General features: G+C 39.3%; 1 protein-coding gene across 1 annotated transcript in view; it reads left to right on the forward strand.

The window, feature by feature from the left end:
• cdin1 (CDAN1 interacting nuclease 1) overlaps window positions 1-13,253 on the forward strand; it is a 164,988-nt gene that overhangs the window by 39,322 nt on the left and 112,413 nt on the right. Inside the window, exons 4-5 of the mRNA XM_072457833.1 lie at window positions 1,671-1,731; window positions 7,952-8,024. Of these exons, the coding sequence (XP_072313934.1) occupies window positions 1,671-1,731; window positions 7,952-8,024 (134 nt within the window). The remainder of the gene's footprint in view (window positions 1-1,670; window positions 1,732-7,951; window positions 8,025-13,253) is intronic.

The raw sequence follows: 13,253 nt of genomic DNA on the forward strand, positions 1-13,253 counted from the left end.
GTCAAGCGTGGCGGTGCCACTTTGATTCAACATGGCTGACTTCCTGTTTATCATAGAGCGATGCTGCCAGGTGTGTTTTACTCGTCAAAGGTCAGAGGTCAAAGGTAGCTCTATCACTGTCCCAAGTTTCATGTGCCTAGGCCAAAGATTAAGCGTTTCATGTTTTTTCTTTTTTGAACTAGTCGGAACTGTTGCGACGGGAGTTCTCGCAACCTCCATTTTATTGGAGTTTGGGCCGAGCCGATCGCGTCTATGACCCCATGTGTGACCTATGACCCCATGTGTGACATTTATCAATGTTAGGGGGTCAAAAATGCCCGAGCTGTGGCAATATTTTACCATGAAAAACTATAATGATAAGAAACCATGGCAAGAACAACGACTCGATCCATTCCATTCTGGAAGGCTCGAGCCAATAATAGTTTATCAGATCTAATGTAAGATCACGTTGTAAAGTAACAACTATAATCCATTTTGAAATTACATTCTGTTTATATAATATATAAACAGAATGTAATTTCAAAATGGATTATAGTATATCTATATCTATATATATCTATATATATATATATATCTATATCTATATCTATATATATATATATATATATATATTACTATTATCAGTGGTAGAGCTCTAACAGTTAATCGACTAAATACTATAAAAGATAATCATAATTGTATTTTGATAATTGTTTTCTGGACAATACAGACTCTAATTTATTTGAGACCGGGACCTTGCAGCATATACTCTAACCTTACCTGGAGATTGGGAGATACGATAAGATAAGATAATCCTTTATTGTCCACACATGGGGAAATTTCATTGTTGCAACGCAGGTAGATAGAGAGGAAAAGAACAAATAACTTATAGGAAGTTTGAAAAACACTCTCAATAGAAGATCTCTTATAAACAAAAACTCCTACACACATGCAAAAACAAATGTTTTATATAAAGCCAGTTGCTTTAGTAAATCAAAATGTCAAAAATGAATCCATAATACACTTTATTTAAACCTTCAGTCAACATAATTCAATCTTTATTTGGTCATAAGTGTATTTAAAAAAGTCTCAATGTAATCAAATTATTATTTGCCTTGTCAGCAATTATTTTTTAGACTAGTCGACTTCTAAAATAAGCAGTTACAGCTGTAATCATTGCAGTATCATAATCCTACTATCATTTTCCTCAGTATCAAAATCCAGATTGTATTGTAACAACATGAGTGGGCACGCCTAATTGAATAAAACTATATTAAACCATACTTTAGGGAACATGTCCTCTTTTGCATATCACAATTATCCATTATCTCTTCATTACTGCATGGCCACGAAACACGAGGCTCTTTAATCCACTTAGAACAACAATCCTCATGATCTGGCAACCATCGAAACCAGAGGGACCTTGGACTTGACACTGAAGGGGAAGAAGGTCAACTAACTCTCGTACGCTTATCTGGTCTGGAGGAAATTTGAGTCACTCCAAGCAGTGCCCCGTTAACCGCAGCCGGGCCCCGCGCTGACGGCCCCGCGCTGCCGAGCCCTGCGCTGCAGAGCCCCACACTGCCTACCATATGCCACCAGGGGCCAAATCACGAGGGACATGACAAGTCTGTGCTGGCCCGCTCCAGTGCTCTGCTTTGTTGGTGTTTGTTCATTGTGCTTTGTTTCAGGTTTCAGGCTGAAGTCCAGGCGCGCCCCACTGACCCTGTGCTGCTGGACATGGCCAACGAGGTAAACACAGGCCAGGTCTCCATGGGACTTTCAAATAAGGCAAATAACACAAAGAATTAAAGCGTTAAACGGCAGTAAAATGTGACTGAAAGGATTGAATCGACATGATTCAATTTATAACAATTATTCTGTTTTTATCTGTTTGCATTAATCACATGTTTGTAGCACAAATACGTCTTTTCAAGCTCCCAATGCACGATCAAAAGCACAATACAATAAAAAAAAAATAACAATACAAATACAAGGCATAAATAGTCACATTAAAATAAATTTAAAAAGAGATGAAAGTAATGTACTATACTTTGACTTATTTTTGCACCTGCCTGCAAGAGCTAAAAAAGAGAGAAACAATATTGTAACACTTTAACAGAATAACACAGAACCACACAGAACACAGAATAAGGCATAGATACAAAGCATTTATAAATGTTAGTCAATCATTGCGGTAACTAATAATTCACAAAAATAAACCAAAATGTTGAATGAATTGATCATAACTATAAGGCATATCTACAAAAAAAAGAATATATATATATATTTGTGTATATATTTGTGTATATATTTAAAACAATTATATATCAGGTATAGTTGTTGTTTTATTTTGATAAAGAAAATCAAAGTCCTACCTTGAAATAGAAACCGGTGCTAAAAATAGAGACAACTCTGAAGCACCTTGACTTGTCTGTTAGCCATTATCAAAATTGGTCAAATGGTCAAATGGCTCGGCCCATTATCAATTATTGAATGTAATTATGGCTGCCCTCCCTTAGCAGATGTGAAAACACTTTTGCCGTTTGACTGTGGCCGTTTGGCAGAATTGTAGCTCGCCTTGAGTGGACCCAAACGGTGCTCAGGTTAAGCTCTCTTTCATCAGCCTCACCACCTGTTGACATTCAGAGGTTAATGGAGAAATTGTACTCGGGCAGTAACAATTTCGATTTTAAACATGATATTTATCCTAATTAAATAGTAAGAAATATGTTTTTTTAGCTGTCGGATAAGTGTGGAGATTAATAGAGAAGTAATCAGTACTGGATTGCCTTCTAACTTCTCCTACACATCATTTTCCCAGCGTGCAAATTTGGTAGCCAGTTGTGAATTCAGCAATAAAGAGGACATATTATTGACCAGGGAAAACTTTTATGACAAGGTTAAAAGCTCATAAAAGTCATTGGTACATAAGTTTTATTTGTATTCATTCCTGTATGTTTGAGTAATCTGGTATTGTCTTGCATTTGCTGCTCGAGTTCTCCGAAAAGTCCTGTTCCCCTATCCCACTTCCCTTGTACTTTATTATTACGTTTTGGTATATAATGATTATTATTTATTTTAAAAGAAGTCAAACTCTGAGTCATATGCGTAGGATTGAAAAAAGTCACACAATCTGCTCAGGGCTTATCAGTTCTGCCGTTTTGAACAGGAAGTGAATGGATTTTATTCGTTATTAATATTGTGTAAAATGTAAAATAATGATCTATACATTACGTTGTAGTTTAATATTAAGTACTAAATTTCTCATTTTATATTTGACACATCACAAAAGTATTGATTGAACAAAACCACAGTTGGGGCTAGCTTCATTGGCTTTTTAACTTTTAACTAATATGCTAATGTTATAGTGGAATTTGCTTGCACAAAATCTGGAACTCTAGAACAGGTTTTGAAATGTTGGTATTTTTTGGTAGAAAGTTATTTTTGGTTAATTGCCTACTGGGTAAGTTGTGGCAACCCAAGGCACGCGGCTCATTAGTTGTTTTCCGCCTTGAAATCTAGTTTTGAATTAAAATAACCTCTAACCTTTGAAGACATTTCCCTTTGAGACACCAGACCAGTTCCTATGCCCTAGCCTCAGCTCACCGCTAACAGCCCTTATACATTCATTTTAATTGACACATGATTTTTCCAGTGTGAGGATTATACCGGGCTGTGCGATAACTGTCTATGAACCGTTTAACTGTGTTTTAATACGCTACTTAACATTTAAACCGCACACTCGCCGTCTCCCTGTCTCTAATTGATGTAGTGTCATCCCTTTATGAGACAGTTTATCTGCAGCTGAAGGAATGATTAGCTATGATGGAGACTGCTCAGGGTCCTCTGCACCTCCACTCACTTCCTAGCCTGGCATTTGAGTCATAAAGATAATATATTTTATGAAAAAAGGACAAGTGGATTTTTAAAGGACACATATTATGCATTTTTGAGCTTTTAACCATGTTAACATTGTTTTCTCATCACAAAACATACCTGGAGTTGTATTCAGCTTCATTCACTCTGTCTGATGTAGCCTGTTTGGAAAATCCTCTCCATCTGAGCCTCACACTTTTTCTACATTTGTGACATCATAGGTCGAGTTCTGATTTTAAGGTCTATAAAATCATCACCAGAATTTTTCTGAGCATTTCTGCCTCAAATCATGTTCATTACCACTGTGTGCTTATTAGCATGTCGGGGTAAAGCTAACAGTTGGTAACGGTTCGGGACGTGTTAAACCAACTTTGGTCCACTGCGGTCTGTATTTGGTGAACGTCACTCAGATTCACGTGGTTTCGCTTGAGAACACTCGTCTAATGACCTGGAAGCCGCAGCAGAACGCTGTGGTTTTTCACCCAGAGGCGTCTCCGTTGGATGAGGGCACTTGCACTCTCTCTAGTGGAGTAATTATGTATTAAAAGTATCTCCATCAGAATCAGGCAAATGAAACGCAGTTAAACAGTTAACCATCAAAATGTTTCGACTTGATCAAGCATTTAGTGACGGTTAATTTGTTAATTAGGAGCGCTCATAATGCTGCACCACTTACTAATAAAATTTGTCTCACTTATTTAAAATGTGGACTATGTAAAGTATAGTTTTATGTGATTTTTCCCATTCAAAATATATACGGTTTGTTATGGCAGTGGCCCCAATTTATCATTTTTCTGAAACCCTTGGATAATGCTTTCTGACAATAGAACGTCCCACAGGCCTAATAACAAGTTTCTAAGCAATGATTATTTGAGTATGTCCCTGTTTCCACCTCTGTGAGCCTTAGCCACACGTTAGCCACCGCGTAGTACTGATATGTGACTGCGGATGGCCTCATGATTAATATGAAAATTAGGATGATGCAAGTACCTGAACTAATCAGGTGGTCCTTATTCAGGCCGGCCCCGCGCTGGTAATGTCGCCATTTCTCATGTGTCAGCCGTGTGCGCACTCCCTGGATCTGCTCGGGAGTTCATTATCTCGAGGTGCTAATGAAGTGTGCGGGGCCCCACGTGTACGGGGAAACTGGACTGTTGTGTTCAATGTCTGGGCTTTCCTTGACATCACAATTTTATTTGGCTTTTTTTTGCCATTTGTCCGTCCAACCTTGGGGCGGAAGTGACTTAGTGACAAAGTGTTTGCCCATCACTTTGAAGGTTGGACGCTGCGAGATCGATATTCAGTCATCTCTAACTCTCAACGATCAGCATGGGTCTTTTTAATCGAGAGGTCCACAGACAACACTATGTCAGTAAAAACACTTGGTTCAGAGCAGTAACAGAAATTTGACTTTTTGTTTGTTTTGAACAGCAATTATTCAAAGTCTGTATTGTTTATGTTCAGGAAATGACTATTTAAAGCCATTTGTATTTGCTGTTGCCTGTACCTGATGTTTTTCATGAATAAAGTAAATGTGGTGCCTCAGTACAGATTCACTGAAGCAGCTCTCTGCATCTAATTATAAAGCGTTTTATTCTCTGCGAAACAGGAAATGCGCTGTTAGGATACTAATGTTTGTTAGCTTTACTGTAACTATAAACTCTGCTTTGGCCTCTGAAAGTTGTGGAAAGCACTTATCAACCTATCGTGATGAATATTAGGGTGTGTATGTGGCTTCTTTTTGTCTTGCCCCCAGTGTCTGCGTTTGCACAGGTATAAATGTATAAATGTGTTTTGTCAGTCCTAAATGCTTGACAAAGGCTTAAAATGAAATCTAGCTTGTTCACACGTGTTTTGCATGTTCAATAAGAAGAAACAAATGTTCCAAGAAAATAAACAAATACATAATATTGTACTCTCCTTTCTGCTTAAACCTTTAATGCATAGTCTCAACCAAGTGCTCCTGTGCGTTTTTTACATTTATTTAAAGGCACCATACCTGATTTTTAAACATATGACAAAGCAAACTAGTTAATTTTATACGTTTTGTAAATTATTCCTCACTTACCAAATACATTCTAGTAATTAGCCTCCTAATTATCCATATCACAACTTTCACAGGCCAGAGTGGAGTTTTGCAGCCACAAAAATGCTAACAACAGCTAGCATGCTAACAGTGCAATTCCTTGTTCTCTTAAAACACTTTATGATTACATGCAGACAACACACAACGCTCTCATTTTGACCATTTACACTGCTTTTACAATATATCTGTAACTAAGCAAAACAAATGTTTATGAAAGAAATTGGGAGTGAAACACATTTTTCTCAATTACATTGAGCACAGCCACTTTTAAGCTAATATAAGTAACCTTGCACAGTTGTTAAGTCCACAGGGCTTTAAGCAGGATACAAACAAACCGGTAACTGCAATAAAAAGTAAATTAAAATTCATACACCATTGAATAATTGTTCACTTTTCTGTCTCATACACCTGTAATTACCCAATACATCTGAACACACAGAGTCATTCGCTCTAAACTACAGCTGTCTGAATAAAGAGCAGATTAAAACAGTGCCCGCAGACAGTGGCTCCTCCCGGCCCGCTCATTATGAAACGGCACATTCCTGCAGCCGGGATCATTTTTCCTCTTGTTAGCATAATTGGAGAGCAGAAGTGAGTTTGCCGTTAGCCTGTAGTGAGAAGTGTGCTTTTCATCTCCCTGTGATGCACCATCCTTCTGTCTAAACAACAGCTCTGTCCCTGCAGCAGAAGAATATTACTTTAAGGAGCAAAACGAACAAAAAATATGAATAAAGAAGGCCAAATGTGTCTATGATAATTAAGGGAGAGTGCAGAGTTTATGTCTTCATTAGCAGGCGATAGCGTTTTGCGTTAGCGTGCAGCTCGGGGCTTTTCTTCTTGTCTTGATGCTGCCGACTCACAGTTCATCTTCTTTATACATAGGAATTTTCACTTGTTTCACTAAATCTGTTCTCAAATGTAGCAAATGGAAATTGGAAAACGTTTGTTGTCAGTGAGCGGGCGGAGATGGCGAGGGCATTAGCAATAGAGCGACAAAAACCAACAGTGGTATATTTTTTAAGTATTTGTACTTTACTTAAGTCAATTTTATAGTGGATACTTTGTCCTTGTACTTCATTTGAGAGCTGGGTATCTGCTTTATACCACATTTATATTTTTGTTAAAAACAATTCGGTCTGAATTGGCTGAGGGGTTTATTTTTTATCATGTTTATTGTGACATCGGGAAGGTTTTGAGTTCAAGTCCTGGCTTTGGGCGGACAAGATTTATACATAAAATAGTTTTTAAATATTAAGAAATGTATTCACTTGCTTCTGTTGACCGAATACCACCTATATCACCTATTTTTAAATTAGGATAACTACATTTGACTATGTAATAGTTAGCTATAGAAATGACACTTTTAACATGTACTTAAATGAGTGGGTTAGGTTAGGTTAACGTGTAAGTAAAGTGAGTACATTTTTGCTACCTGTATGATTCATTTTATTTTTGCAAAGGCCAAAACCACAACACCATTTACAAAATAGTTGATTTTACCTGCAGAAAGTTAGAAAATCAAACATGTACTTTTACTTAAATGTTATTCAACCACTGTCAAAAACAGGCCAAATTAACACATCTTAGTCTTACAATTTCCATTGGTTTAACATTAGACTGAATCCAGATCTCTATATGCCATAATAGCTGACATATAGTAGACGTTCATTACAACCACCTACATTAGCATGTCAGGGGAAAGCTAGCTTTTGTTTATCTCCCCTCTGCAGCCAGTAGATGGAGCTCTAACTCGATTCCTGACATGGGAAATGCCTGACAGATATGAAGTCCTGTGATTTGAATTGAACTTTTAAAGTTCTAAAACGTGAAATACAAAAGTAAATGTACTCGAGAGCGTATTTAAAGGACAATAATAATACAGATGCTGAATGCTGAATATGTGGCTTTATACATGTGTATTTAAACTTGCATTAATGTCTGATATGATATGAAATGAAATGTCCACGCTTATTCATCCCACCTGTCTCGCGCCCTCTCTCTGTCCAGGTGGATCTGTCTCCTGCGCTCATGGCTCGTCTCATCTTAGACCGGTTCCTCCAGAACTCAGACGGCGGGACACGTCAGTACAACAGACACGCCTCTCTTCTCACCACCACCCTGTCCGCCCCTCTTTTAATTATTTGTCTTTTTTGAATTTCCTCTTCCCCCACTTGTCGTGCTGGCTTGTGTATTCCCCGAGCCGAACACGAGACAGACCACATTTTAGCCGTTAGCTTCGTCCCAAAGCACAGAACTGGCAATTAAGCCGGTGGAGGAGCAGCCACCTCTCCGCCGCAGAGTGGATCAATGCGAGCTCACCTCATCAGGGTTATTTATAACGGGGCCTGATTTCTCCTTCATCCCCCAGTGCATCTGAACCATCTTCCTCCTCCTCCTCTTCCTCCTTCCTCTTTCCTGCACATTTCTCTGGCTTTCCCAATCCGCCAGGGAAATGGAATGTGCAAAGAAAGTAAACAATTATCCGCAGTAGACTTTACTAATACCTCTAAATGTACTATATACCCCGACTGTATTTCATAATTATGGTGGCATTGGCTGAGCACCTCACACTCCTTTCCTCCGGATGACCGTGTCTGTGTGAGTGAAGGCAGTTGGAGAAACCATGGGTGCAGATTGGGAGACATGTTTTTGTCAGTACGTCCCATGGCATCTGGGAACAATGCTTTAGGTGTCTGCCGATAATTGCGTGCTTGCGTTCTTGCTCTTGTCTGGTAACGCTGTGGTTAAGTAGTGTTTAAGTATAAGTACAAGTACAAGGACATGTGATGTGAGGGGACTGAAGAGATGAACTGTGGCCCTGACTCTGTACTTCCTCCTGAACTGAGTGTAACTCCTCTTCAGTACCATTTCAGTCACTGGTATAGGACCGGCCAGAAATCTGTCCATGTGCTTACCTTCGATAATCTACCGCGGGTTAGTTTCATAATTTCTTATCATTTCAGATGCCGTTTTTGAGGACTTTTCACCATATACAGGAGTAGTTGATTGCCATGACAACGCTCATAACTTTAAATCAATTGAAAGTTTACCCTGGAGTATACATTATTGGAATAATTAGTTTTAAATTGTCATGTATATTTTTAAATGATATCATTTCTGAACATCCTCTAATGCAGTGGCTCTAAAACTTCTCACACAAAGTAACCTAGCACTTGAGTAGGTATCAAATAATTATAGAAATTGGGGGAAATGTTCTGAATGGTTTTGTAATGGTTTCACATTATTACATTACATTTGCATAAAAAGTGTCATTAATCATAAGTGTGGTCATTTCATAAATTTGTATGGATTATCCACTTTGACATGATTGTATTGTGGCATGAGAACACAACACGAGTAAGCCAAGATCTAATTATTGAGTTATCTGACTATTTCAGTTATCTGATTTTTCTGGCCTTGTAAATGTGCCCACTGATGATTTGCGTCCAAAAGCCGCACTATGTCAGACAGACGTGCCTGCAATTTAATCAAGAAAGCTTAAAGTGGATGTGTGTTATTTTCAACTTGAGCACAGCGCAGTCATTTGTCAAAGTCAGAGATGTGATTGCCTTGGACCCGCCGTTATCCAGCGCCTGTCAAAATACTCGTCTGCCGCGCGTGTACAACAGGCAATTCATCCCACAGCAGAGGCATTCGGTCGCAGATAATGGCACGCTGCATTCCCCCATCTCCATACGCGCTCCAATGTTTTATTACGGCGTACAATGGGAGCCGGGATGATAACATTTTCTGTATTGTCTTGTTTCAAAACACTGTTGTCAGTATTCACAGCTTACTGTCTGGAAGAGAGTAGCTTTAGTGTTGGAATATTTACAAGACACAGAAAAGATTGATTTGCGTACAATTTAATGTTTTGCCGATGACAGAGGTAGAATTATCTTATGCATTTGGGGCGTGGCGTTCAAGTCCTGTTATAATGATTTTTATGCTCTTACTAAAAATACTGATTTCCCTCAAAAGCTTAACCAACATTGTCAACCATTAAACCATCCATCCATTTTCTACCGCTTGTTCCCTTTCTGGGTCGCGGGTGACTGGAGCCTATCCCAGTGACTTCGGGCCTTAGGCGGGGTACACCCTGGACAGTGGCCAACTCGTCGCAGGGTCCTTTAAACCATATATTTGCATTTAGCTCATAAATACATACTTTCGATTCAGTCATCGTCTATTTCACCTCTCCACAAAAGTATATATAACCAGGATTATATACACCTTCATCGGACTCTTTTTGATCCTTTCAGTGCTTAAACTTTACTACCACATGTCTATCGGTTAGCATCATGTGGATACTGTGATGCTCTTTTTTCACCTACGATCATGTGATATTTCTGGATTGTATGTTTTTGGGCTGATGGGGAAACCAGAGCCCATAGGAAAACCCACCCAGACATGGGGAGGACCAGGCGAACTCCACACAGAAAGGCCCGGGAGCCAAACCTGTGACCTTGCTGTGAGGCGAGAGTGCTAGTCACATGGAAACAGTGTTGTTAGTAGTTAGTTAATATATATTTTTGTTACGTACTGAGTTTTTAAATGAACAAAAGAATAGAAGATGTTGAAAGAAGTAAGTCCAGAATAGAAGGGCGTGTCTGGGGGGTAGGGGAAATTAAGTTTGCATAAAATTGCATGAATGACTCTATATGCCAATTTGAGTAGGTAAAGAAAATCAAGTATAACACAGTTAAAGCTCTTCAAAGTGAATATTGCTTAATAAGTTCTGGTGTAAAACATACTAGACTTCCATGGCATGTGTCTCTGTGTGCGACTAGTGTTTCGCCTTCTCTTCTGCATCTCCCCATGACCCACTTGGCCTTCTCCAGATAAATGGTTGCCCACACGATGCGCACGGTCAAATCACGCTCTCCCTCTGCGTATATTAGACCGGAGTAATGCCTTTCCATTATGAAACAATGCAAGGATAATTGTCTTTGCCGGCAATTAGCTAACAGGTTGGTCCAGCGCTATTGGCAGCCGTATCCGTCATGACCCCCCGCGCTAGCACACAACTGGCCCCCACCGCGCTCCTGTGTGCGCGGCTGTGTGTATTTGTGTTACTTTGTCGTACTCTGGAGAGAAGGGCAAGGCAGTCGCTGTGCAAAGATCAATAGACTTCTATATAAGGGACATTACCCCCAACTGGCTGAGTGGATCGCCTTTGCCGACTGTTCTTTTTTTTATTTATTTCCCCTCTACCTTCCCTCTACATTTAAGAGACATTGGAATGGGCCCGTTGGGAAGCAGGAATATATGTACAATCACTAGCGCTGGATCGATAGGCAGTTTTAAATTGTTTTCCCTGCGCCTTCCTTGTTTTGTTTTCGTCTCACAAGCTGGCCCCGCCAACAACGCCAAAGAGCCGATTGCGAGTGATCTCCCCACCTCCGGCTGGCGTGTGGCGGTATCGGAGAGGGAATCAGTCAAGCAGAATGGAAGTCTTATCGGATGGGGGGGGGGGGGTGTAAATAAATCAATGGAGTCAAAGCGCGTTTATCACGTATTGAATATGAAATCAGCGTCTATAATGGGCTTTGTCTAGTGGACACGGGTAAGGTCGCAGCAGCAGACTCCAAAACACGCAGCCCTTTATTTGACACTTGTTTGAGAGCTTAACAATATAACTAACCTCTTTTTTACATTTTTGTTTACATCCGAACACACTTTGAGTTGCACTGTTTGTAACTAAGGAAACACTTGGACACGATGTTTGATGTTGATGCTAGCCCTGTATGTTTTCCTATAGCTTTAGCATTAGCCCGCAGAAAAACGCATTTTATGCACAGTACAATCTAGAGAGTTTGGGCCGGTACAAACCCATCGACCACATTTAAGTCAAAGCCTCATCAAAAGTTATTGTTGAGTGCTGAGCTAACTGAGCTAGCTAAAAGGCTAGCTAAGGCTAAGTTGAGATTCCATTACAGAAATTCATCATGTCAAGGTAAAAACGATCTGCTTTGTCTTAAAAACAAACAAACAAAAGTTGGGAGTTAAGAATTTAGTGACGGCAAACCATTCTCTTTTTGTTATTGGTGAGTTGACCACATAAATTAAATAAATGTCATGAATTGTGTGTGATGGACTGTTTGATTAACGTAACTCCGGTTAGCATCGGTCAAGTGATCGAGTCGTAGCAACAGGCAGAGAAAGTTTGTGTTTCTAAAGGTCTATGGTCCATACACCTTCATCAAACCCATTCTGATGATCGGACGCTTGCATTTCATAACTTATTTGTAGAGGTTTTATAGGTTTTACAGGTTTGATAACATTAGTGAGACTGTGCAGCTTGTCAAATAATTGCAAGTCTTTATGATTCGGTTATCACGACCATTCATATTTCTACTCTCACACTTCTGATGAGTTAAACATGATATAGTGAGGTATCATTGAGGCCTTAAACGGTTACACCTCTTATAAAGCCTTCATTCCCTCCATTGTGTCACTGTTCTGCTATCACTCGTCCATCTTTCTTCCTAGAGCCTCCCTTTGGCAGGACTGGATGCGTCTCTAGATTTAGATATAGCTTTTTGTGTGTGTAGGCAATTCTGCTGCTATTTGACCTTTTCCGTTTTCCCAAGGCCCTGCCCCGATTGGATTGCCGCTCCGTGTTTTGTAACTATGAGATTCTCTGAGATTTATTGTCGCATTCCTCCACTTTCCTTCCTTTTGATGTTAACTCTTGGAGAATACCATATCGCTGACATAATTCATGCTTTGTCTGTACGGCAGATAACGTTTGTAGATAACTGAAGATCTCGACTTGCACTTATTCTGCTTGTCTCAGAGTAAGTTAGCCTACTTAACGCTCTTAAGTTTATATTTTCATTTTGAAGGTGCACTATGCAACAGGCAACACAATAACATCACCATGGAGACGAGCAAGTGGCGGACAGCGCACCTAAAGAAGTTGTTATTTAAGTTACCTGTGTTAAAGACGGCGTTGGAAAGTAACAAAGATCAAAAGTACTGCATTATAAGTTCACATATTCAAAATGTTGCGCAAGTATATTTTACAGTGGATACTTTTTACTTCACTATATTTGAGAGAAAGTATTTCTACTTTCTTCTTTATTATATTTTTTAACTGTTCTGAAAAGTAAAAAGTAGTGTATTTTCCAGAGTATATGTCGCACCTTTTTTCATAGTTTTAGCCGGGGTGCGACTTATACTTGGATTTATACTTATATACTTATACTTTTTTTGGCTGGTGCGACTTATACTCCAGTGCGACTTATAGTTTGGAAAATACGGTACTTTTTCTTTTGAGGTTTTTGAGCATGTTTTATGGTGACAT

Source organism: Eucyclogobius newberryi, unplaced genomic scaffold, assembly GCF_026437365.1.
Source record: "Eucyclogobius newberryi isolate DKJ021-1_F unplaced genomic scaffold, fEucNew1.0.hap1 SCAF_21, whole genome shotgun sequence".
In the NCBI taxonomy this organism is placed as follows: Eukaryota; Metazoa; Chordata; class Actinopteri; order Gobiiformes; family Gobiidae; genus Eucyclogobius; species Eucyclogobius newberryi.